Raw genomic sequence first — 26,077 nt, 5'->3', positions numbered from 1 at the left:
TTTGGGGAGACCTTTCCTCTCTGCTTTGCTTCTCCTTCTGAGTTGTTTGCTGCAGCTGATGCTTCTGTGGTGTTTAGGGAGAGATCTGGGCCTAGAAAGGCAAAAGGGAAAGGTCTTGGTGATGAGCTTGGCCTTCTCTGTGGGCAGAGTGCAGTTTTTCCCCCCTTGGCTCAGTCCAGGCAGGGTTCTCTCTGCCTCCCTCTCTCAGGCATGAAAGGAGGCAGACAGGCAGGCTTTGGAATAGGTTGCTTTGGGGGCAAGTAACTCCCCCACTTCGCTCTCCAAGAGGGGAATGGCATTAGATGAGTGGGACACCAGATGGTAAATCACACTTAAGTCCCTGGAGTCTGCACCAGCAGCTATGCTTCTGATTGTGGAGCTCAGTCACTACTTCTCCTTCAGCCCACCTTGGGTTTCAGATGAAAGGCAGCGGGCATAGCATGGACGCTTCCACCACCAGAGAGTTCAATAAGGTGCCTTTGGGTCCTATTCCCTCTCCTTGCTGTGACCTTTATAATAGGATCCTCCTCCCCCCCCTAGGGATCTTTACTCAGCTGCTACACTGAGACCTTCAGGGGAAGCATAAACTTATTTGGCACATGTGGCAAACAGTTTCTGAGAAATACCTTATCTAAGAAACCCAATAAAGGTGGCCCTCTGCTGGGGAGGGAAGACAGTAAATCCCACCTCTTTGAGAGAGAAGAGATTGCTAGCCAATTTGAGCAATGTCTAAACTCAATTTCACTCCCCCCTCTGAAGCAGGATTATAGGGGACAACTTTCCAAAGGGGATATGCATAAACAAAAATAACTCACAGTTCACCTACTCACTTTCATAGAGTACCGCAGGGTGGATAATCCTCAGTGCCCAGGTCACTACTCCAGTTTTACAGTGTGCGGTAGGATGAATAATCCAAAGTACCTGGTTCACTTTCTTACCTTCAAGGAGGTTCAGCATTGCAGATGTATGCAGAAAAGACCAAGCCAAATATCTGTGCTGGTTCCTCTGGGTATAAACACCCACACCCCACCTTACCTCGTCCCACTTTCTATTCAGGAAAGGGGAAAGCCAGTTGTGCAAATCAGAGTTAGGGGATCATATAAAATATACATTTTAAAAAAACAAAACAAAAACACCCACACTTACAAGCAGATTACTGAGTCTGGGCAAGCATCACCTCCACCCCTTCTCCTGGGCATGAAAGCTCTCAGATGGCATCAACCCACAACAACAAAAGTAACTAAAAAATAAAACAAAATTAAGAAGTGTCACTTGATGCCCTCCACATGCTTTCATGAGCAGTATTAACATGAGTGGACAGTGTTGCAGGTATGGTCCCTCTCAACCTAAAAATCCCCATGGCCAGAGGTCTTGTCCCTGGAAAAAGATAGTGGGACACACATCTGTTTCATAAGGTATGTTATGGGGCTTTTGTCACTGAGATCAGTTGCTCAGGTAAATAAGTTCTTCGAGTAGTGTCCCTATGGGTGCTCCCCTGTAGGTGTATCTGCACCCCTTCGCCTCTAATCTGAGATTTTTAGGTAGCAGTGTCCATTCAGCTGCACATTCGCTGTCCCCCCCGGTGATCTGTCTCAAGGCTACGAACACCCCTCAGTTCCTTCTTGACCACCTTTGGCCTTGAATGGAGTGAGCAGTTGTCAATTCATTCTCTTCATCGTTAGCATAAGTAATAGTTGTTGGTTTTGATTCTTTTGTTCTTCTTAATAGTGTTTCATTACCCTGTTGGGTTACAATAAAAGAAGAAAGAGCTTTGGTTTACATTTTCTTCTTTTTTGGGGGGGCCCCTTTTCTTCCCTCAGGGATGTTTAGAAGATATTCCAACTTTTCAGTTTAAAAAAAAAAAAAAGAAAAAAAAAGAGGAAGAGGAGGAAAGAACATCTCTTCTGCATTCTTCACTGCGTACTCAGTGAAGAGTTTGACAATGACCAGGAGGATGTAGTTTCCCTGGCCTCTCACTGTGGCCCACTGTCACAATACAAGGGACCTCCTCAGTTTCATCTAGCAATCATGGTACGGTCCTCCTTGGTCACCCTCCCCTACACCCCTCTCCCCCATGGCCATATTGCGATCCTTGAGCAACATACAGATCCTATACTTAGCAGGCATTTAGTCTCTCGTAGAGTCTGCCAGAGTCTCCTACAGCGTCATTGTCCAGAGCCCCTAAGCCAGGGGAGGAGGAAGCTTTAGAAGAACAGGAGGAAAAGCTTGAAGGGGAAGCTACCCCTCCAGCAAACTTCTCCTCATCTTCACCAGATGAGACTGAAATGCCCCTCCCACCCATTACTAATTGATGATTTTAAGAACTTTCAGGCTCTTACCAAGAGGGTGGTGGATGAGTTTCAAATTCCCCTACAAAAAAGAAAAGGAGTACTTGTCACCTATAAGAAAAGGCACTTTAGAGACATCCGATTAAGTGAGCTGTAGCTCACAAAAGCTTATGCTCAAATAAATTGGTTAGTCTCTAAGGTGCCACAAGTCCTCCTTTTCTTTTTTGCGAATACAGACTAACAGGGCTGCTACTCTGAAACCTGTTGTTATGCAAGGCACTAAATTCTCCTAAGGGAGGTAAGACAAGCTAGTGGATATTTTCCACACTACCTCCTCATCCAGAGTTGCCCTCCCAATTAATGAGGTGATTCTAAATCCTGCCAAAGTCATCTGGCAGTCACCAGCCTCCATCTCACCAACCTGCAACACAGCTGACAAGAACTACATCCTTGCCAAAGAGGCAGACTTTTTGTTTCAGCATCCACAACCCAACTTGATTGTAGTGGATGTGCTTAATGCACGTGGCAAATATCATGCTAAGTTGACCCCTGACGATCGGGATTGGATCAGGTTATATCTCTTTTGGGGGGGGGGGGGAGGCATGTTCATCAGATTACATTGCAGTTTAGATTCACGAACTACCAAGCTGTCATGGCCAAATATGATTTTATTAATTATGAAAAACTCAATGAGTGTGTGGAACATCTGCCAGAAGTGCAAAAGGAGCAATTTCAAGTCATTGTGAGAGAGGGCCAGTTAGTAGCAAGAATTGCACTTGGATGCAGCCGATACAGTGGCCTGCTTGGTCTCCACAGTGGTGGTAATGAGGCAGCCATATGCGGCTGCGTGAGGCACCTGAAAATTTGGGGCACCCCTGGGTCTTAGTGTCCACTCTTCCGCTTCTTCCTGTCCCTGTTCTGACCCTTCCTGCAGGCTCCCACCACAGCTGGCTGCTGCAGCTTGATGAGTCTTCTCCAGAGGGGATCTTGTACTTTAAAAGTGAAAAAGCCTTCCAGACCTATTAGCACAAAACTGAAACTGTTAAAGAGCCATTCAAGTGGTAATGAAGCCATTTAACAGGCATTTGCCAACCCCCAGTATATTGTCAGTTTCTGAATTTATTGACAAAAACAGTTGTGCATTACTGTAATATTACTCAGAATATGTTAGTCTACAGGGCCTTAGTTTAAAATTTGCTTTAAAAATATTTCATTAGTGTGTTGCTGAAGATGATAAAATCATACCTCTAAAAAATCCTTGCATAGATTTTTAGTTGCACAATCTGAGTATTCATCTTTAGCCTTAAATGCTTGGATCTTCAGAGATACAGTTTTTAAATAAATCCTTCAAAAGACAACCCTATCTAAAATACACTTGCAAGCCCGGGCTGCCATCGGGCTTAGGGGCACCAGTTTAATAATACTGCATAGGACCCCATAAATCCTAAGGACAGCCCTGGAGGCAGACTTCCTGTTTACAGCTTTCAGGGTTGTTCAAGGAGCTGCAGACAACGGTGGACGATCTCCCATTTGAAGGACCCAAGCAGTTTGCAGATAAAACTGACTCCTCTCTCCACATCCTGAAGGATTCCCAGGCTATGTTACGTTTCCTGGAAATCTTTACTGAGGGGCAAAAGAGAAGATACAGCTCTCAACCACAGCACAGGTCATGACCTTCTCAGTACCTGCATCACAGCCCTATTACAAAGCACAGCACAAAAGGCCCAGAGTACAAAAGCAGAAGCAGTCAGCATCCCAATCCGTGTTCTCTCATGCCCCCTCCGCTAAACACTTTTGATGTTGCTCTTCCTTGCAACATCAGCTGCCTTCTACACACCTGTCACGTCCCTTTGGAAGTCACCCTGCCCTCTTTCACAACAACTGGGAGAATATCACCTCTGACAGATGGGTCTTGGAGATTATTTCGGAGGGTTACACCATTCAATTCATGTCCCATCCCCATTCTCTGTCTCTCTTCGGGGGGGGGGCCCTTCTCAAGAGAATGTTTACTTCACCAGGTAGTAGAGAATCTGTTATGCTATGCCACTGAGCCAGTTCCAGTACAACTCAGAGGCAAGGGGTTTTATTCCTGTTATTTCCTGATCCCCAAGGTGAAGGGAGGTTGGAGGTCCATTTTAGATCTAAGGGCACTAAACAAATACCCAAAGGCACAGAAGTTCAAGATGGTCACCCTAGCAGCCATTATTCTAGTTCTAGAGCAAAGAGATTGGTTTTTGGCACTTGACCTACAAGATGCCTACTTCCACATCTCAATATGCCTCTTGCACAGGAGATTCCTATTTTTTACCTTTGGACAGGACCATTATCAGTACAGAGTGCTCCCCTTCGGCCTCTTGTCTGCACCCAGGATATTCTCCAAGGTTCTCTCCATCGTACTGCCTCTTTTGTGAACACTGGGTATTGTAATCTACCTGTATCAGGATGACTGCCTCTTCAGGGCTCCCTTATTTGAGGATGCAGTATGAGCCACCCAGACGACGATGCATGCATTTGCGCAGCTAGGCCTGTAACTCAACCTACAGAAATCAATACTGACTCCTGTACATCAACTGGAGTTTATTGCCACCAAATTCAACACAGCACAGACTTACCATCCTCATGAGTCTCATAGAGACAGTCCAGGCCAGCCTCCAAAAGTGGGTCAGGAACTGCCTGCAGCTGTTGGGGTCATATGGCATAATGCACCTTCATCACTCCAAATGCCCGACTATTTGTGAGGTCTTCAGATGTGGCCCAGTTCTGTCTATTCCCTGAACAGAGACAGACTGTGATCAATGCTGTCCACAGTAAGGCACTCCCTGGACTGGTGGAAAGACCTATCCAATGTTTGAGCAGCCGTTCCATTCGTGCAACCACCACCAACATTGACTCTTAACAACAGATACCTCCCTAATAACCTCCAGAACCCACCTACATGTCCACACAACTGCAAGGTTCAGGGCAAGTGATTTTCCACAGAAGTGGCCCTCCATATCGATCTTTTGGAGCTGAGGGCACTCAGGAATGCCTGTGCATACTTTCTGCCATTCATCAAGAACACTCACACAAAGGTCGTGATGGACAATGTGACCTGTATGTTTTACATAAATCACCAGTGGGTCACCAGTTCTCCGTCCCTCTGCACAGAAGTGCTCAAACTTTGGAATTAGTGCATCCATCACAATGTGCTCATGTCAGCCGCATAGCTACCAGGGATACAGAACGTGACTGCCAGCAGTCTATTGGAACTTTTCTCACGACCACAAATGTGAGCTGAACTCAGAGATGGTTCACGACATTCGCCCTTTGGGGAACCCTGACTTATCAATCTGTTCACTGCTTACCAGAACAAGAAATGTCCTCATTAATGCTCCATGGCTGGCCCGGGGAAACATTCAATGGGAGATGCCCTTATCCTCCCATGGAACAGAGATCTCTTGTATGCCTTTTCCCCATTTCCTCTTCTAGCCAAAGTCCTGTTGAAAATTTGACAAGACAAAGTGAGTTATTTTGATTGACCCCTCCTGGTTAAGACAAGTCTGGTTCCCTTACCTGGCACACATGAGCTCCAGTTCCTCTTCGACCCATTCCTCACCTACTCTCTCAAAACGACTGGCTGATCCTTCACCCCAACCTGCAATCCTCTGCCTCGATGCTTGGCTTCTTCTTGGTTCCAAGACTTGGAGGTTGAATACTCTGACGAGGTGAAGGATGTGTTGCTACACAGCCAAAAGTCGACCACTCGACATAATTACCTACAAAAATGGAAATGATTCCAAATTTGGTATAATTCTAAGATCTAGATCCAGCCTTGTCCTCCCCTCCTCTGATTTTAGACTACATTTTAGACCTCAAATGGTCAAAACTCTTGCTCAGCTCCCTTAAGTTATACATCACAGCCATAATGGCCTTCCACTGTTATGTCGGTGTTCACCCACCCACTGACATGTAGATTCCTTAAGGGTATTGGGAATCTTTTCCTGCATGTGAGACCACTTGCTCCAACCTGGGATCTTAACCTAGTTCCCAGAGCTTTGACTAGACCTCCCTTTGAGCCCGTGCAACTTGCTCTTTCTTACACCTATCCATGAAGACAGCATTTCTAATTGCCATCACCTCAGCTAGGCACATAGGAGAAATAGTGTCACTGACGGCACACCCACCATTCATGGCCCTTTTTAAAGAAAAAGTAACTCTAAGGCTGCATCCCAAGTTTCTCCCTAAAGTTGCCTCCACTTTCCATATAAATCAACCGATCTATCTTCCTGTTCTCTTCCCCCCACCCCCAAAAAAAACCCCACATCATAATAGGGAGGCAACTCTGCCTATGCTAGATGTTAGAACACTAGCATTCTTCTTGAACAGGACTAAGGACTTTAGGAAATCCCCTAAGCTCTTCCTTTTGTTTGCAGAAAGATTCAACGGCTCCGCAATACCAGCTCAAAGACTATCCAAATGGGTCTCGGGTTGCATTAATCTACATTAGCAAGGACGCAACCTATTGCCTCTGTCTGGAATCCATATGCGCTCCACAAGGTCAATTTCTAGCTCTGGTCTTATTCCTTAAAGATGTCCCTATCTCGGAAATCTGTAGAGCAGCAACTTGGGCATCTGCCCACACTTTCACAGAACTTTTATGTGAAACCTGGAGGTTTGGCCTCTGACGCCATCTTTGGCTCCTCGGTACTATCTGTAGTAACAGACTCCACTTCAAAGCCCCAGCCCTCCATGGGGGATACTGCTGTGGAGCACCCATAGGGACACTAATCAAAGAAAAAGAGGAAGTTACTCACCTTGTGCGGTAACAATGGTTCTTTCAGATGCATGTCCCTATACACGCTCCCACAACCTGCTCTCCTCCCCTCTACTTGGGAGTTCCTAATATAGGGCTCTATGGTAGAGAAGGAACTGAGTGGGATTCACCGGCACAGTGCTAGATAGCCTCAAGACAGACCACGAGGGGGAGAGAGCACATGTGCAGGCTGAATAGACACTGCTACATAAAATCTCTGATTAGAGGCATACCCATAGAGGGACACATCTTGAAAAACCATCATTTATTGCACAAGGTGAGTAGCTTCCTCTTCTTAGCTCTCTTAGTTCTACAGTGGGAAACTATGGAAAGTTGAGGCTAATCAGAATAATCGAAAAGTAGATTTACAATCCTCACTCCTGCCAGACACTATAGAAAGAAATGTATAGATTATATGGCAAGTGAAGCAGGCTTTGAAGTACAAGAGTGAATACTGCTTTAAATGTGTTATCTTGAACATACTAGGGTGCTGAGATGAGGCACAGGTGCCCTCAGTTGCGGCAGAGCAATCTGCATGACTCCCAGGCAGCCCTATCTGGAGTTGGTGTCCTGATGGGTAACAGACTCTTTCAGTTAGGGAGCAGATTGCTACCAATAGCTTTGGCCAAAATAAGATCACTGGGCATTGTCCAGAGCTGATACTCTATGGAGTTGTGCAGAAATCATAGGCACAGTTTTTTCCTATTTCCACTCTCAAGAAGTCCATGGAAATGCCAGAAAGTGAGTGAAAGCATACATCGTCTACTTCAGATCAAAGTGATATGAAAGATAGGAAGGCACCAGTGATGCCGTAAATGCTCAATTACTGAGGGACAATCTATGCTTGTTCCTATATTTGCTTTCTACAACCAGCTCTCTGTATAACTTTTCCTGAGTGATGTACCCAAGTCTTTGGATTCTAATATCTAAATTATTAGTTATTCACCTTAATTTGGGTTATTGCTGATTATGCACTTTGTGTCTTATGACTTTTAAAATAAAGTTTGTATTGTGGATAATCTAAACACTATACCCAGATGTACAGACACTCTTTTCTTAACCTGTGTATTATATAATTTTTTAACATTAGTTTTAATAAATATTTTAAATTGGTCTTTCTGGGCACTGGAAAGGCTATCAATCTCAGGCCTAGGTTGACCTAGGATTAGGCCTTCTGATATGTCTGCCTCACAAAGGAGGTCTGCAATTGCAAAAAACAATTCTCCATCTAGCACCAGAAAAATTCAAAATGGATATTTGGATGAAGCAATTATCACTCTTGTGGACCCTAGAAGTCAACCAATAGGTTTTTTTTTGGTTTTGTTTTTTTTTTTCTTCTGGTTGAAGCAAAGTCCATGGTTTAGCTACCACATAAAACAAGTGAAACTTGAGGCTTCTCTATATGAACACTGTATAAATCTGGTATCCATTGGGACCCTGCTGTTGAACACCAAAAGTTCCGTAGTTCTCTGTGATCTTACCCCATTTCAAAGTGGATAGATCAAAGTGCATTAGGGAACTTTTAGTGTATGGACACTTAAAGCGTGGCCCACTAGTGTGGAGTAGATTTTATACCCAGATTGCCATGAATGAAGTGTTCATTTAGACAAACTTGAATTCTCCAAGCTGGGCTCTAATGTGGATGTATCTGAGTGTCCATGCAAAAAGGATAAGTCTGTGAACTATAATGTTCTCAACATGTTCAAGAAAAGCAAATCTTGTACAAATTCAGTCCAAGGTTATAGAACCCTAATTCCAGTTCTTACAGCACTATTCCAATTGAACCTCTGCAGTAAGGGTCATTCTTAACTGGAATTTTATTTTAATGGCTAACTCCTGATTCCAGTTAGGCAAATTATGAAGTTGGGAGCTTTCTCGGATGAGATCTGTGTATTATACTTTGGATTCAGGCAAGTAGTCCTCCCAACTGTAAATTCAGTAAATTGTTCCTCCTCCTGTCAAGCAACAAAGTCCAATCTGTAGAAACACTGACAAACTCAGAGCAGAGAAATTTATTTCCTGTAATGAGGTCTGCTAGGTTGCCATGTGACCCTTAATAAATAAATTCATCATATTTTACATATTAGTGGTGCAGTCTTTAGCCAATGATATATTTGGCAGAAGTCTTCTCTACATCTCACTGCCCAAAGGAAGATGGAAGATAAATATAACGTACCTCTTTTTGGATGTCCATATTTAAAGGACACTCCTACTTCCCACCCAGGTAGGAGGCATATTGCTGTAAAAATCCAATTGTAAGATATCTGTGGACCATAGTGTGATAAAGAATAGGAAAATGTACTTGTGTATACCTAAAAACTTCCTTTCTTCAAGTAATAAGGTCCACAGATTCAGCCCACCCAAAGACAAAGGGATCATCCACGATAGAGATGTAAACTGACATCCAAAATTCAGGTTTATTTTGTTGTACTTTTTCTTCAAAATACAATTATCAGTCTGTAAGTTAGGCAAGTACAAGGGAATCATCTTGGCTGTGGAATTTGTCTCAACTGGAGGGAACTGCAGGAGGCAAAGTATTCCCCTGCTTCCAGTGACTGGTTAGTCTCACTGGCTTTAAGCCAGCTGAAGGACCCATTGCAACAGAGGGACTTACTACTCAAAGGAAAATTTCAAGTAAGCACAGATACGCTTTCCTATTCCTGATGTGCAAACATCTTCTTTTTTTATTCTAGGGTGATTCTGAACCTCTCTTGAGAAAAGTTGGCTAATTATATGTAATTAAGCTAAATTATGTGGGGTTTGATGCATCTACAAGTGAGGAATAGAATGAGACAGCATTTTCATACGTGACCAAAATGAGATTTGAACCTAAATCTCAGGAGCTGAAATGATAGCACCACTTTTCCTCCGAGCTCTATACTTCTTAATATCTATAGAACACAGACAATGCAAGAAAATATCTATGATCTGATGACATTCTTCCCGTTCCAGGAAATTAAATTAAATCTTAAAATTTAGTTTTCCCCACATCCACATGTTCCTTATTAAATTAGATAACAGGAATTTTAAAAATGAAAAAATGTTATTTTACCTGGTGTTTGATAGACATGTTTTGGTAGCTCAGTTATAAACGTTGGGGTCTCCTTAATTCCCAGTGGAAAAATTTTGGGGCTTGCCTATATCGGGAAATTAACTAGAATAGCTATTTTGGAATAATTCCCCATGTAGACACACTTTTTTCTGAAATAAGTGTGTCTACACAGGGGAGCTATTTTCGAATAACTAGCTAAATTCACACCCTACCTCAATCTGAAATAACTTCCAAGTGCTGACAGGCCCTTGGATCCAGCACTATTATCTTTGCCTTATCTGTCTGTCATGTTCTCTCTATCCTTCATTTCAGCCATTCTTCTTCCTTGTTAGGTCTCTCTATCCCTTTGCATGAGTCTTTCTTTCTTCCATGTTTCCTTATTCTCTCTGTCCTCCTTCAAGCTCATGTCAGAAGCACAGATCCAGAACAGCTCTGTGCAACTGGCTTACTAACTGAATCTGTTGCTGGCAATGATTAATCAACCGTAGAGTTTTGCCTTGTCAGTGTCTACTATAGGCATTGGCCTACAGTTTTGAAATGAATAGTTTCATAGATACTAAGGTCAGAAGGGACCATTCTGATCATCTAGTCCGACCTCTGGCACAGCGCAGGCCACAGAATCTCACCCACCCACTCCTACGAAAAACCTCACCTATGTCTGAGCTATTGAAGTCCTCAAATCATGGTTTAAAGACTTCAAGGAGCAGAGAAGCCTCCCTCAAGTCACCCATGCCCCATGCTACAGAGGAAGGCGAAAAACCTCCAGGGCCTCTCCAGTCTGCCCTGGAGGAAAATTCCTTCCCGACCCCAAATATGGCAATCAGCTAAACCCTGATCATATGGGCAAGATTCACCAGCCAGATACTACAGAAAATTCTTTCCTGGGTAACTCAGATCCCATCCATCTAATATCCCATCTCAGGGGATTAGACCTATTTACCCTGAATCTTTAAAGAGTTGGGTGAGGTGCTTGTGCATAGCAGGAAATTTAAGGCCTTCTCTGCACAGAAAGGGTATGTCTACACTGGAAAGTGAAGATGTGATTGTACCATGGGCAGCTGCACCCCTGCTAACTTTAATCTAGCTAGCACGGGTAACAATAGCAGTATAGACATGGTGGCATGGGCTTCAGCACAGGCTAGCAACATGAATACAAATGCAAGGTCCCTGGACCGTTTGTAGTCTGGTTACTAGCCCATGCCCATCGTATATTTTCTATTGTTTATCTAGTTGTGTTATTACATTTGATACATATGTAAACCTAAAATGAAATAACTATTTTACTTTTTACTTTATCCAATTTAATGGTAATTCAGTAATCTCTTTTTTTACTCCAATGTGTATCACAGAGCTTTTTAGGTTTAATTTGCTAATGTTTGTAAAATATTTTGAGCTCTTTGTTGGAAGGCGTTACAGAAGTACAAAATATTTTATATTCTGAAATTATATGTATGTATAAAAACTCAATCATTGATATTAACAATGCCCCCCTTTAACTAAGAAACGCATACAAAATGTACCTAATTTTAGCCAGCAGGGGGCACTCAAAAGTTTCTCAACTTTTATCAGGCATGTGTTCTTGCATTATTATATGCATATCTCTGCACACAATGAAATACAGAAAAAGAATACTTTCTTTTAATTAAAATAAAACTAAAAAGCATCATTTTTTAAATTCTTTTTGTTTTTGTTTAATTTATAGGAAGCAATACATCTGGTGGTACAGCCTCAGCACAAACCAACCCAGGAATGCTGGGAATGAGTGGAGGTGTGACTATATTACCTGCATTTGAATATCGAGGCACCTGGATACCTATACTCACTGTCACAATACAAGGGAGTGCTAAAGCTACCTAGTAAGTAGTAAAATTACTAATGTCTCTCTAAAATTTTGGAAATAAAAAAATTTACATGTTAATTATGTAGTTTATTCTTGCATTGATATACAGTGACATTCAGCACATTGCTGACATTAGTCCTACTGTGAATGTTGATGCCCGTGTAGTGATCTGATCTTCTCTGTGTATTTGGGATACAGATCCAAATATTCCTCATCATTTGTTCTTTGCCATGACAAGGCTGTGTTAATTCTGCATCTTAGGCATCGCCATAATACAATAAATAAACATTCTTTAATGTTAATAGGAAAAATAGTACTTTGCTGTTATAGCACCAAGCAATGTGAAGAGAAAGGCATTAGAGGCAGTGGGAAATAGGATATTGCAGGAAAACTAACTTATTTTCAGTTGAAATAAAAATACTGGCTATATTGATGAAATACTGGTCTAGTTGCCATTCTAACCTACTATATTGTATCATATGAATCCATCTTCAAAAGATGAATTAGAAATGATACTTGACATGACTGGCCATTAGATCTCTACTAGAGACATTATGCATGTTGCATCCGATGAAGTGAGCTGTAGCTCATGAAAACTTATGCTCAAATAAATTTGTTAGTCTCCTAGGTGCCACAAGTCCTCCTTTTCTTTTTATGTATCAGTAGTTTGCATACTTCAAATCAAGGATCCATATCTTACATTTACATGATACAGCGGGTTATGATGTCTCTTGGAACAATGTCCGTTTACTGTGGCTGTAATATTCAGGGCAGGTGTACACTTAAAATGCTGCAGTGGCGTAGCTGTGCTGCTGTAGCGCTTCAGTGAAGACATTACTATGCCAATAGGAGAGCTTCTTCCATTGGCGTAGTTAATCCATCTCCCTCAGAGGTGGCAGCTATGTTGACAGGAGAAGCCCTCATTTTAACATAGCGCTGTGTACACTCGGGGTTGGGTCAGTAGAACTGCGTTGCTCAAGGGTGTGGATTTTTCACACCCCTGAGTGACATAGTTATATTGATGTAAGTTTGTAGTGTAAACCTGGTCTTACTGCCATCTCTTTAAAACTGTGTGATTTTAGTTTCAGAACCCATAAAATTGTGCCACACTACTAACATACATGAAATGGGTATTTTTAAAGCAAATGGTCTGAATCTTCAAAGGTGAGTGCAGAGGTTTTCTTCTCGAGTTGCCACTGTAGATTTTGAATGTTTTTGAAAAATAAATTTCAGCCACTATTGAAGGTGTAATAGCATTTTGTGCTAGACAACGTCTGTTTGAACAAGGAGACTAAGATTGAGTGTGCAAATACTGTCTAACTTATGCTGCTGTTCTTAGGGACTTCATGTTTTAACTAAAAGTAGGTTATGTATGAAACCTGGTTTATGCTTTGACCGACAATTACAGCCTCCTGCTTTCTCCCCTTTTCTCCTCTCTCCTGCTTCTCTAGAACTCTGCAGCTAAAATCCTCATCATCTTCTGGTTCTCCAGCCATATCTCACCCGTCACCTTTTCATCTGTTCATTGACTCCAGCTCCTTCTGAATTACGTTCATATTTATTTCATTATGTGAAAGACACTCTAAAAATTGTCCCCAGCCTATTATCAGCTGTGCTCTTCTATTCCCCTGCTTACACTCTAGAACCACATTAAGGAAATCCAGGATTGTAGACACACTCGTATGAAATGTGGGCCCTTGTCCCTATCTGTTTGCTGTGACTATGCTCCCATACTATGGCTGTGCTCCACTTTGGGGTGGCAGTGATAAGGCTCACCTACATAAGCCATCGTTTGGGTTAATGGAAGTCTTTAGTGGCTCTCCCCACATATTCCTCACCTTCAACTGTATGAAGTCTGTCTAGGGTGTGGGAGGTCTCAGCTACCAACCACCCTTGTCTCTGTGTACTTCTGTAAACACCCCCAGCAGAGCCATGATGGGGTGGTTGCAGGGAGGGCCAGGGCCCCAGCCACATGGCAGATGTCCCTGCCGGGATGGAGTCAAGGGTCCTTCAGAGCAGTGGGTTTGAGTTGACACCCCATTTAAGATAATAGGGCTCTCGGCAGGTTCAGGCAAACATCAGTTACATTTAATTTGCATTTTCAGAATATTACTTATTTGCAGTCGTGAAATAGGAAGTATGTTTAGTGCAGAGGTGGGCAAACTATGACCCGTGGCCACATCCGGCCCACGGGACCCTTCTGCCCAGCCCCTGAGCTCCTGGCCTGGGAGGCTCGCTCCCGGCCCCTTCCCCACAGCCTCAGCTCACGCCGCTGCTGGCGCAACGCTCCTGGAGCTCCTGGAGCAGCACAGCTGCAGAGCCGTGGCCTGACCCAGTGCTCTATGCTGCGTGGTGCGTGGCTGGCTCCAGCCAGACAGTGTGGCTGCCTGTCCTGGTGCAGCTGCGCCACCAGCCACTGGTGCTCCGGGCAGCATGGTAAGGGGGCAGGGAGCGGGGGGAGGGTTGGATAGAGGGTAGGGGAGTTCGGGGGGGTGGTCAGGGGCTGGGGGTGTGGATAGGGGGTCGGGGAAGTCAGAGGGCCGGGAGCAGGGGGGTTGAATGGGGGCAGGGGTCCCAGGAGGGCAGTCAGGAAGGAGAGGAGGGGTTGGATAGGGAGGCGCGGGGAGTCAGTGGTGGGGATTCCAGGGGCTGTCAGGGGACAGGGAGAAGGGGTTGTTGTATAGGGCAGGGATCTCGGGGGGAGCGTCAGGGGCGAGAAATGGGGAGGGAGCAGGGCCATGCCACACCTGGGCCATGCCACACCCATCACCAAAACGTTACATCAGTCTGAATTTTTGCAAGTAATGTTTCCTCTAGAGCAGTTCATCCTTTTTTCTTTTTTTCCCCATTCTCTCTCATCTACTGTGTGTCTTATTCTCTGTGTGATTATCATTCAAACTTAAATTTATAAACCGGCCCTTCATACAATTTCGGAAACCTGATGCAGCCCTCAGGCCAAAGAGTCCCCTCCCCCCCATTTTAGTGGGTAGAACTGTGACTCGGGAGATTTGAGTCCAAGTCCTGGCTCAGCCACAGACCTCCACTGTGATCTTGGGCAAGTCACTTAATCTACCCTGTGCTTCAGTTATCTATCTGAAGAAGGAGGATATGTCTTCCTTATCTCACAGGTGGGTTGTGATGATAAAATTAATGACTGTGAGGCACTCAGATACTACTATAATGAGTTACATAAGTGTCTAGATAGATGAGGGCTCAAAATAGAATTATAAAAAAAATTGATTTTGTTTTCATCATGTGAGTCTAGGAGATGGGGTCATAGGTATATGCCTGTGCCTTAATCTGACCTGCTGCCCAGTCTCCTAACCTGATCCCACTCATTTTGTCTCCTCCCACATGAGATTGTACCTCCTTTTACACTGGCCTCTACTTTAACATCAGTCTCCTCCTTCATTTTTTCCAGGTACCTTTTTCTCTCCTCTTTCAAATCCTTCAAAACTTACCTTTCTCTGCTCATCTTCATCCTTAAACCGCACTCTAGAGCATTCTGGTCCATCTCGCACCTAATTTTATATTTTATTCATTAAAACAAAACTAACAGTTTTACCCCAGAAATTAAACCCATCACCAAAACATTACATCAGTTTGAATTTTTGCAAGTAATGTTTCCTCTAGAGCAGTTCATCCTTTTTTCTTTTTTTCCCCATTATTTCTCTCATCTACTGTGTGTCTAATTCTCTGTGTGATTATCATTCAAACTTAAATTTATAAACTCTTCGAAGCAGGGACTTTTTCTTTCCTATAAAGTTCCATGTACACCGCTTGTGATGTATATAACAAGGCAGGCAGAGTGATTTAAATCAAGGTGATTAAATTATTTAAATCATTGATTTAAATTAGGTTGTGGCTTTGTTTAACTAATTTGAAAGTTTGTGCTATTCCAGTTTTAGATTAAAATTTATAATGAACTAAATTATAAATGCTGTATTCTAAATGTCACTGCGGGTAGGGGATCTTGTTTGAAAATTACTATAGGCAAAACACAAAATATTGAAAATTAAGGCCCAAGTTCTACAAACACTCCAACAGGTATAACTTCACTCACATGAATCGTGACTTTGACTTCAGTGGAACTATTTATCATGTTAAACTGATGTGCACATAAATATTTTCAGCATAAGGGGCTAAAACTGTATTTTTATTACACTTTTCTTAGTTGCATAAAATCTTTGTCACTTCGAAACAAAACTGCTTTAGTGTTAACATGAAAAGTTATTTAGACTTTTTTAATACATTAACAAAGTCATTGTGACCTTTTTTTAAACAGCACAGGTCAAAATTTCCAAAACCAGGAGCCTGTGATTTAGGTGCACAAGTTTCATTGACTTCATATTGAAACCCCGATAGACGAATGTAGCCTGGTCAGAGAATTTCACCATTTTAACTATGACATTTCTTAAACAAAAAACACACCTCTTTGTAAAATCTGAAAATCTATTGACAGTTAGGAAATTAATTGAGTACAAAATATCAATGCTAGGAATTTATCTCTAAAGTGGAGAGAGAAATAAAAATCCTGACTTAAATTTTTTAAAAATTGACTTTTAATTTTAAAAATTACATTTTATCAACCCTATTATATAAAGATATATCTGCTGTAGTACCAAGATGTAATGTGATAAATCTGAGTGTCCTTGTTCTTGAGTATTAAAGTTCAACCATTCATTTTAATCTGCAATCTACGCTCTTCTGTGTAAAGCCACAGAAAAGCTACTTGAAGCTGTACATTAGGCATGGAATGTGTTACTTTTTTAAAAAAATAAATTTGCTCTTTCATTTAAAATGTCCATGGATAATTAACAATACTAGTGCAGATATTATTCTCATTTCTGTTTGCTGTACTTTTTATAGACTTGTACTAATTGACTTGTAAACTTTCTTATAAACAGCTAAACGTTTAGAAATTTTTTTTTTAAAAAGGGCTTGTAAGGTGACATTGTTTTTCTGCTTGAATAAGTTGTGATTTAAAGACCTTTTTTCCCCCCACCAAGTTATAGCCTTCTACAGACTGGTGTTTTGCCATCTGATCGGCTGCTAATGACGAAGCAAACATTTATAATAGAAGAGAAGGGCATAACTTTATTAAAATAGCCTGTAGAAATGTAGAACTGGAAGGGATCTTGATAGGTCATCTAGTCCAGTCCTCTGCACTGAGGCAGGACTAAGTATTATGTAGACCAGCGGTGGACAAACTTTACTGGCCCTCCAAGCCACAAATGACAATCTTCAGAAGTTTGCAAGCTAGGCCACTCCTGCTGAAGCCCCAAGACCCCCCACCCTGCTGGGCAGAAGCCCCTACCGCACCAGCCCAGTCACGAGCCACAGTTGGGCCACCCCTCTTCTAGACCATTCCTGACCGGTCCTTGTCTAACATGTTACTGAAAACCACTTATGATGAAAATTCCTTAACTTCCCTAGGTAATTTGTTTCAGTGCTTAACTACTCTTACAGGTAGGAAGTTTTTCCTAATGTCTAACCTAAATCTCCCTTGTTGCAATTTAAGACTGTTGCTGCTTGTCCTGTCCTCAGTGGACAACCTTTTATGTGCTTGAAGACTGTTATCCTGTCCCACGCAGTCGTCTTTTTCTCCACACTAAACAAACCAGTTTTTTTTTCAATTGTTTCTTATAGTCATGTTTTCTAGACCTTTAATAATTTTTGTTGCTCTCCTCTGGACTTCCTTGAGTTTGTCCACATCTTTCCCGAAGTGTGGTGCCCAGAACTGGACACAGTACTGCAGTTGAGGCCTTATTGCAGTTGAGGCCTTATCAGTGCTGAGGGGAATGGAAGAATTACTACTTGTGTTTTGCTTACAACACTCATGCTAATACATCCCATAATGATGTTAAGTTTGTTTTCCCAACGATATACATTGTTGTCTCATTTAATTTGTGTCCACTATAACTCCCAGATCCTTTTCTACAGTATTCTTTCATAGACAGTCATTTCCCATTTTGTATTTGTGCAGTTGATTGTTCTTTCCTCAGCATAGTACTTTGCATTTGTCCTTACTCGATTTCATCCTATTTATTTCAGACCATTTCTCCAATTTATGATCATTTTGCATTCTGATCTGGTCCTTCAAAAGATCTTCCAACCCTTCCTAGCTTGGTATCATCCACAGACTTTAAGTGTACGCTCTGTCATTATCCAAAACATTAATGAAGATATTGAGTAGAACCGGACTCCAGGCCAATCCCTGTGGGACCCCACTTGATATGCCCCTCCAGTTGACTGAACCATTGATAACTACTCTGAGTATAATTTTTCAACCAGTTTTGTGCCCATTTATAGTAGGTTTGTCTAGACTGTGTTTCCCTAGTTTGCTTATGAGAAGGTCATGTGAGATAGTATCCTGTTACAGGACAGTTGGTAGGCATGTATTGCTAATGCTAATCAGCCTACTTTTCTGGATAGGCTGCCTAGTTGTTTATACCTTGTCACAGGCAGTTCTGGCTAAGCAGGACCCTTAAGCGCTCCACCATAATATCTGACGGCTTTGGGTAGGTCATATCCTCCTGCTCGTCGCTGATGTTGCCCTGTGATTACTTTGCTAGTCAACTGTGCTCAAGCCACGGCCTCGTTGAATATTTGAATGCCAAACTGGTCCAACATACAAGTACTCTCTCTCTCCTTTCTTGCTTTTGGGGTAATCGGACCAAGTTTCTATTCTGTTTTTGGCCTCTCCAGTCCCTTGTATAATTTTTCTCATAGATGGAGAACAAGTGACTGATCTGACTTATGCTGAGCAGTTGAAAGGAGGTGTGGGATGGGAATGGAAGGCAGCCTTTCCCATCTGTGCTTCCCAGAAGCAAGTTATGGGGGTATCTCTTAGTATGCATACCCAAGGCCCCTGTCTTCAGGGAGGATACTAAAAGGAATAGCTGGGGCATCTGGATAAGAGGAGTAGTAGTGGATGGTGCAGGGCGGTGGTATATCTGGATGGTAGGCTAGAGTAGTAATGCCTTAGATAACGGGGTTGGTGAAGAGGCCTGGTGCAGCTGGATAAATTAGGACAGTTGGATGGAGAGCTGCCTGAGGTATCAAGTGGTGGTTGTTGGGGGCAGTGGGTAGTTTCTGGCTCAGCATTGTGTCTCCTTATGCTGGCTTTACTACTGCCACCACCCTTTGCTCTCTACTCTCTTTTCCCACTGTGCTGTCCAGCTCTGTGGTGGTTTTGAGTCAGCAGGGGAATAGCAAACGGGATGAGAGGCATTAAGTACAACACGAGAGAAATAAAATTTCATGATTTTGATGATAAATGCCTTGAATTTTTAGATGCTTTCAGTTTACTTCAGAAGTCTTAAATGGAGCTTGTGTGCGTGCACTCGTGCACTCTGTTTCACGCTTACAACATCCATACAGGTGTGGAACCAATCAAATTCAATATTATAGTTTAGCTAGAGACTGATTATCTGTTTTGATGGATTTCAGGTTCTGGGATCTAATCCAGATCCCTTGCTCATCAGTCAGTTGCAACCTATGTAAGTAATTCCTATTCTACCCCTTCCTCTATGGCTGCAGTGGCTAGAGTTGTCTGACACAAATGGCTCAGTGAGGGATGAGAAGTATTTGGTTACCCTCCAACATATTGCCTAGCTATGGTGGGCCTCTGCAATAACTCTTCATAGGAACAGACAAGCAGTGACTGACACATGACATAACGTTTATTTTTGTAATTTGTTTGTTTTTCTAGTGGTTTTCTGAATTATTACTTTTCCGTTGTTTAAATTCCTTATATCTGTAAGTGATACATTTGTGGTACTGTGATTCGTTTTGCGTTAATACAATAATAATAAAATGAAGTGATTCATTCAGAAATTGGTCAAATATTTAAGCAAATTTCACTAACACAAAGATTCATTGACATAGATATATAATAGTCTCAGTATCCAAGTACCTTTATATTTAGTAATATTTTAATTAGTTTTGGGTGTATTTGGTGTAAGAATCTTTTTTTGTACCTCTTTAATACCCGTTTAGGATATTGCCTCAGGACCTCTTGATAATTTAATAGTGGGTAGTGGGAGTATTGTCAATTTATTGGATCAGATTTTCATTACTGTTCATTCAACTACTTCATCAGTATTGCTGTTAAATTAAAAACATTACAAAAATATTTTTCAGCCTAGAAATGCTGGATAAAGTAGAGCCACCTACAATTCCTGAAGGTTATGCCATGTCTGTGGCATTCCACTGTTTACTGGATCTTGTCCGTGGCATCACTACCATGATTGAAGGAGAGTTGGAACAGGCTGAAACAGACAATCGGACCATGACTGAGGGAACTTCATCACCAACACAGTCTTCGGAGCAGCAAGATTTGCAGTCAGTATCTGACCAAACTGACAAGGAGCTAGGTATACAAAAATGCAGATACTATGTTAAGTACAACACAAGAGAAATAAAATCTCATGATTAAATGCCTTGCATTTTTAGGTGCATTCAGTTTACTTTAGAAGTCTTAAATGGAGTTTTATAGCTGCATCCTAGCAGCTCCATAATAAAGATTGCTTGTAGATTTACTTTTGAAGCAGGAGCAAAATCCTCTCTTCCATACTTTATTTTAATTTAGTTTCTAAGTTTTATATACTAACTTTTTCTTGGGGCAAATGAATTTAATTTTTGGTCACATTTTTAATAACTTTGACAGAACATGCTTTTGAAAATAATCTTTTTGAAATTTCTTTTGAGAACATTTGAGTTTCTGTAGCTGAATGGCCAGTGTCTAGAAACTCTCTTGACTTGTGCGCATGCACTCGCGCTCTCTGTTTCACGCTTACAACATCTCAGACAAAAGCCACTTTTTCAATTTTAATTTATTTTCCTTTTTTGCTATACACTATTTTATCTGTGCAAGAAAAAGGCAATAGAACAAGTCCTACTAGTTAGTTCTGTTCTCCAGTACTACCTGCTGCCTACCTTAGTCCTCAACCCAGCATAGCACAGAAACTCTGGAAGGTCAGGAAGACATCCCGGTCAATAGGGGTATTGGGATGGCAGGATATAGGCTGGGAGAAGGAGGTCTCTGGCAGCAGAGGGCAAGATGGAGATTTTGGAGAAACAAAAGTTAAATAGGGCTATGAGTAGGGAGGATGGAAAGGGAGCATAATTAGAAACATAAGGGAAGAGGCAGAAACAGCAATGATGCAGGGGGTTGATCGGTACAAGGAGTGGTGGTGAGCCCACTTCCTGGACACACACAAACTGGGCTCCGGTGGTATTGCCTAGTATGCCAGGAAGCTGAGTCAGTAATGCTACAGGGAGAAGAAAGCCTCCATGCTAAGGCGTCAGCACTCAATACTGCTTTCCCAGCTATGAGAGTTATGGGCATATCATCAGGATGGGCCAGGGCATCAACAAATCCAGAGCGCTCCATGGTGCTGCTGCCATGGCTGGCTCCACAGGAATACCTGACATGATGCACCTTCGTGACATGCCAAAGGTCAGGGCAGGATGGGAAAAAAAAATCAACATGGATAATATTCAAGTCCATCGACAGCTGTGCGGGGTCCCCCTCCCATAGCTGGGAGCTCTAGCCCCTGTGCAAAAAAGTCATGGAGGTCAATGAAAGTCACGGATTCCGTGACAGAATCCTAGCCTTAGTTATAGGTTGAAAATGCAAGGGAATTAGTTAAATAGGTAAGGAGTCAGAGAGCAATGATTGATGACTAAACTGGCAGTTTCCTTAATTTTTAATGATTGCATGGGTGATATTTTCACTTCAGCAATCTTCTCTCAAATGTGACTGCTTTTTGTTTAGGGGAATATAAAAGTAATTTGAGCCTATACATTACTAGCCTAAAAAAGATCCAACAGCTAGCATTTGTGCATTTGTTCCAACAGTTATTTAATAAACTTCCAGTATCTATCAGTACTATAAAATCTTTTTCTTTTAAGTTAACAGAGCTGTTTGGGAAGAAATGGTGAATGCGTGCTGGTGTGGTCTTCTTGCTGCACTGTCGCTGCTTCTTGATGCCAGGTACTCAGTCTTTGTTAATTTTTGCTGATCCTTCATAGGTTATGTTCACACTTCTGTCCAAAACTGATTTTTTTTGGAACCTATGTAGTTGGCTGGTGTGGGGGAAGAAGCTGTTCACAGGAAATGGGAAAGGAATGATTGTGGTGGTGATTGTGATTTAAGGAAGGACAGTCTGGCCTTGCAGGAATAATCTTCCTGATGATCCCCAAAAATCTAACATAAGCCCTAGTTCTATCTGGAATGAGAAATCATTTTATTAGAGAAATTTATTTATTTATTTATTTTTACAAATTGTCATTAAGGCCAAGTTACAATAAAACTTTAACATACTGTATTGTACATTACTTATTACTTAATCAAGATTGGGTTAATATTCAAAGAAACTGGCTGAATATTCTGGTCTGATGGCTGGGACACCCTGTTCTCACTAAAAAGGGTGACCAAATTTCTAATACCTGTCCTCTTTTTGGTGCTTCTCCTGTGTACATACTTGGTGTGAAAGCTTTTCCTTTACAAGGACAGTCCAAATTTTACTAGACCACAATTCCTTAGGAGTCAGGGATTACTCCTGTAGCTGCTAACAATAAAAAAAAAAATAATTTGTCATTCTGTTTAAAATGTGTATCCTTTATTGGAGCATTAAGTGAGGGGGATCTCTAGGAAGCTGGCATTTTGTCATAAGATGAAAATATTTAATAACTTCCTCCCCAAACTCAAAGTCCTGGACACAACCACCACGTTGTTCCCCTTTGCCCCCAAACACTCCAAAAGAGCACTTCCCTAGTAGAAAAAATAAGATGGATTTTATCTAGAGTTAAATGTAATCTATACAGTAATTTATATTAAATTTTTTTTTAAGAGCTAGACAAATTGAAGATGAATATTCCCTTTCAGTTATAGAGATCTTCTCATCCTGATCAGTGCCTTTGTACCAATGTGTCTTCCAATTTTTTTGGGGGTTGTTTTCTTAACATCTTTTTCAGTAAAAAAATGTATACCTCTTAAAATGTAAACCTTTTGCTCCCGTTATAACTGGGTTAAAAAAACAGATAAGTTCATGGATGATAGGTCCATCAATTGCTATTAGCCAAAATGGTCAGGGATGCAACCCCATGCTCTGCGTGTCCTAAGTCTCTAAGTGCCAGAAGCTGGGAGTGGACGACAGGAGATGGATCATTTGATAGTTGCTCTTTTCTGTTCATTCCCTCTGTAGCTTCTGGCACTGGCCACTGTTTGAAGACAGGAGACTGGGTTAGATGGATCATTGGTCTGACCACATATGGCCATTCTTATGTTCTTAGCTTCCACCTGGGTCAACACCTAAACATTTGATTAAAAGTCTAGAGAGAACCACCTTGTATCCAGATTTCACAGAAAAATGTTTGACTTGTAAATATTAAAAGAATGGGATCTTTAGATTATTTACATTCGTACACACATCTTGGCTTGACTTCAATTGGGACCCAATTAAATTAGATTTTTGAAGATTTACATTTTAATTACTTATTTAATCATTTTTACACTAGCAGCTGGAATTTTTCAGTACAGTGAGATGATACCACTTAAAGGATAAATGCTGTGATTGCTTCCATTGAGGGATTTATTTACTAGTAGCTATGGTTTTGCAATATTTTTAATTAGATATTTTTCTTCCAAAAACCCTCTTGACTCTATATAAACCATTCTTCTGGTGGTAGAAAACTTAATTTAAAAAAATTACACATCCATTCTGCACTCCTTATGCTAAATCATTCAGAATAGGAGAGCTATGTAATAAGAATTAGAGTTTCAAAATGTTTTTTTAATTGGTTAAATTTGCTCTTTGACAGTATTGACAGTATTGTATATGAATTCTTTTTGGCTTCTACCTCTGTACTTCTAACCAGCTGCTTACATCTATATAATGACTATCTGACTTGTCTCTATTAAACGCTTTGTACTTTTTTCAGCACGGATGAAGCTGCCACAGAAAATATTTTAAAAGCAGAATTGACCATGGCTGCACTTTGTGGAAAACTGGGTCTTGTAACTTCAAGAGATGCCTTTATCACTGCCATTTGCAAAGGCTCCTTGCCTCCTCATTATGCCCTCACTGTTCTGAACAGCACAACTACAACTCTCTCCAGCAAATGTAAGGGTATAGTGAAGGCTAAATTGTATACTCATTTGTTAATTTAATCTTATTTCACACTCTATGTTAACCCATGCTTAATGTAAAAAATAACCTCAAGTCACAATGACAAACTTGGAGTACTTTTCTTTTTCATGACATGACTGTCATTGTATGTAAGTTTTTAGTATCTGCTGGCATAAAATGTTTGGAAATGTTATATATAAAACTGAAGAGTTGATACTGCAAATTGATACTCGTGACTGTGGCCCCACTGTGCAGGTGCTGGAGCCTGCCCGCATACATGATTGGGGGTTTGATTTATTTATCCACTATAAACTTTGAAAAAGAAAACTGTTTTTGGTTTAAAAAAAAAAAGGTGATGTGCAACTGACATTTCAGTTGTTAATGCGTTCTAGATATAATGGCTTTTGTGCCTCCATCTAGTGTATCCTGAGAATATCTATTTTTTTAAATTACATTTAAAAAATTGTTTAAAGATCTTGTTTGTGCTGTGCAGAAAAGTTAACTCAACATTCATATTTTCAAGAAAATTATAAGCATTGTTTCTTACATGTATTTTTACACAGCACAAAAATATATCCAAAATAATCTGTGTTATAGTACTCATATTTTTTGTAACTCCATGGGTTGGATCATATTTACTACATCTGTGAGTAGATGGGACCCTCCCCTACCTTCCTGGAAGTTGGGTTTAGCTGCCACGGCAACACTGTTCTTTACTCTATCCTTCGATCTCATCAGGGAATGCCTCAAGGTTGAGGGCCCTTGCATGAGCAGGGGATAGGCCAGGGGTAGGAGGAAATAGAGGTTGCAAATACAGGTTGTATAGTCCCTCCACCTACAATGCAAAATCTACTTGTAAATTGTTAAAGGCTAAAGCTGTTTTAAGCTTTCCTGCAGATCCCTGCACTTTGCACTATAGACTCTCTCCTTATGAAGAGTTTTCTAGTCACGTTTACATACTGGGGAGTCCTAACAGCATGTCTTAAATATAGCTCACACCTGTTGGGCAACTAGTGGGGGAAGAAGCCTTCAGAACCAATGTACAAGTACAGGGTACTTGTGTTGATGGCACTGTGCCTGTGTTAGATCCCATAAGGTATAGAAGCCACAGATGTTTCTTGGGGGACAAAAGCAGAAATATACTCACTCTCATTTGGAATGATCTGGGGAAACTGAATTTTCCTTTCCTCTCTCCTTGGTAAGTTTTTCCATAGGAGAGGATGATCTGGCCTATGTTGCAACTGGGACCATTAGTTGCCTTGTCATATTATGACTATCATATACTAATAGGTAAGGCTACCTTTTAGTCATGGGCAGGTCACGAGCAGTAAACAAAAATTCACGGCCCGTGACCCGTCCATGACTTTTACTATATACCCCTGACCAAAACTTGGGTGGCGGGGACTGCCCGAGGGCGCTGCAGGTGCTGGGGGAGGGAGGCCGGGTACTGGGGGAATGAGGGGTAGGGCGGGCAGCGGCGTGCGGTCCAGAACCCCCGCTGATGCTGGCGGGGGTGGGGGTTGGTGGGGCCAGCAGGCTCCCTACTGGGCTCCATGCCTCCCTCCCCTGAGCAGCAGCAAAGTTTGGGTATGGGAGGGGGCAGCGAATGGGGCATAGGACAGAGTGAGGCAGGCTGTTGGGTGGCACTTACCTGGGGGACTCCCTGGAATCAGTAACATCCCCCTTGCTCAGCTGCTAGGTGAAGGCGTGGCCAGGCAGCTCTGCGCACTGCCTCCGCCCAGGGTGCTGGCTTTGCAGCTCCCATTGGCTGAGAACCACGGCCAATGGGAGCTGCAGGGGTCAGTGCCTGCAGAGTCCTTCTCTGAGTTCAGCGGTTTTATAATTCTTTCTTATTTTTCAAATATTTCTCTTTGTGTGTGGAAAAGCCACACATACAAGGGAAGGTGACTGAGAACTATACAGAAGAAATGGAGCAACCGAGTATGCACAAAGTAAACAAAGTGGAAA

The 26,077-nt window shown here is 41.8% G+C and overlaps 1 protein-coding gene across 7 annotated transcripts in view; it reads left to right on the top strand.

Annotated features, from left to right (window-relative positions):
- MON2 (MON2 homolog, regulator of endosome-to-Golgi trafficking) overlaps positions 1-26,077 on the top strand; it is a 164,407-nt gene that overhangs the window by 62,854 nt on the left and 75,476 nt on the right. For all 7 annotated transcript variants that reach the window (XR_006274838.1, XM_043494107.1, XM_038396881.2 and 4 more), the window contains exons 11-14: positions 11,835-11,988; positions 20,118-20,350; positions 21,891-21,972; positions 23,922-24,103. Coding sequence is in view for 6 of the 7 variants with exons in the window: in XM_043494107.1 (XP_043350042.1) it covers positions 11,835-11,988; positions 20,118-20,350; positions 21,891-21,972; positions 23,922-24,103 (651 nt within the window). In the remaining variant the exon portion in view is untranslated. The remainder of the gene's footprint in view (positions 1-11,834; positions 11,989-20,117; positions 20,351-21,890; positions 21,973-23,921; positions 24,104-26,077) is intronic.

The sequence above is a fragment of the Dermochelys coriacea genome, chromosome 1, assembly GCF_009764565.3.
Source record: "Dermochelys coriacea isolate rDerCor1 chromosome 1, rDerCor1.pri.v4, whole genome shotgun sequence".
Taxonomy (NCBI): domain Eukaryota; kingdom Metazoa; phylum Chordata; order Testudines; family Dermochelyidae; genus Dermochelys; species Dermochelys coriacea.
Note: the sequence above shows the minus strand (reverse complement) of the source record. Positions and strands in the feature narration are given on the sequence as shown.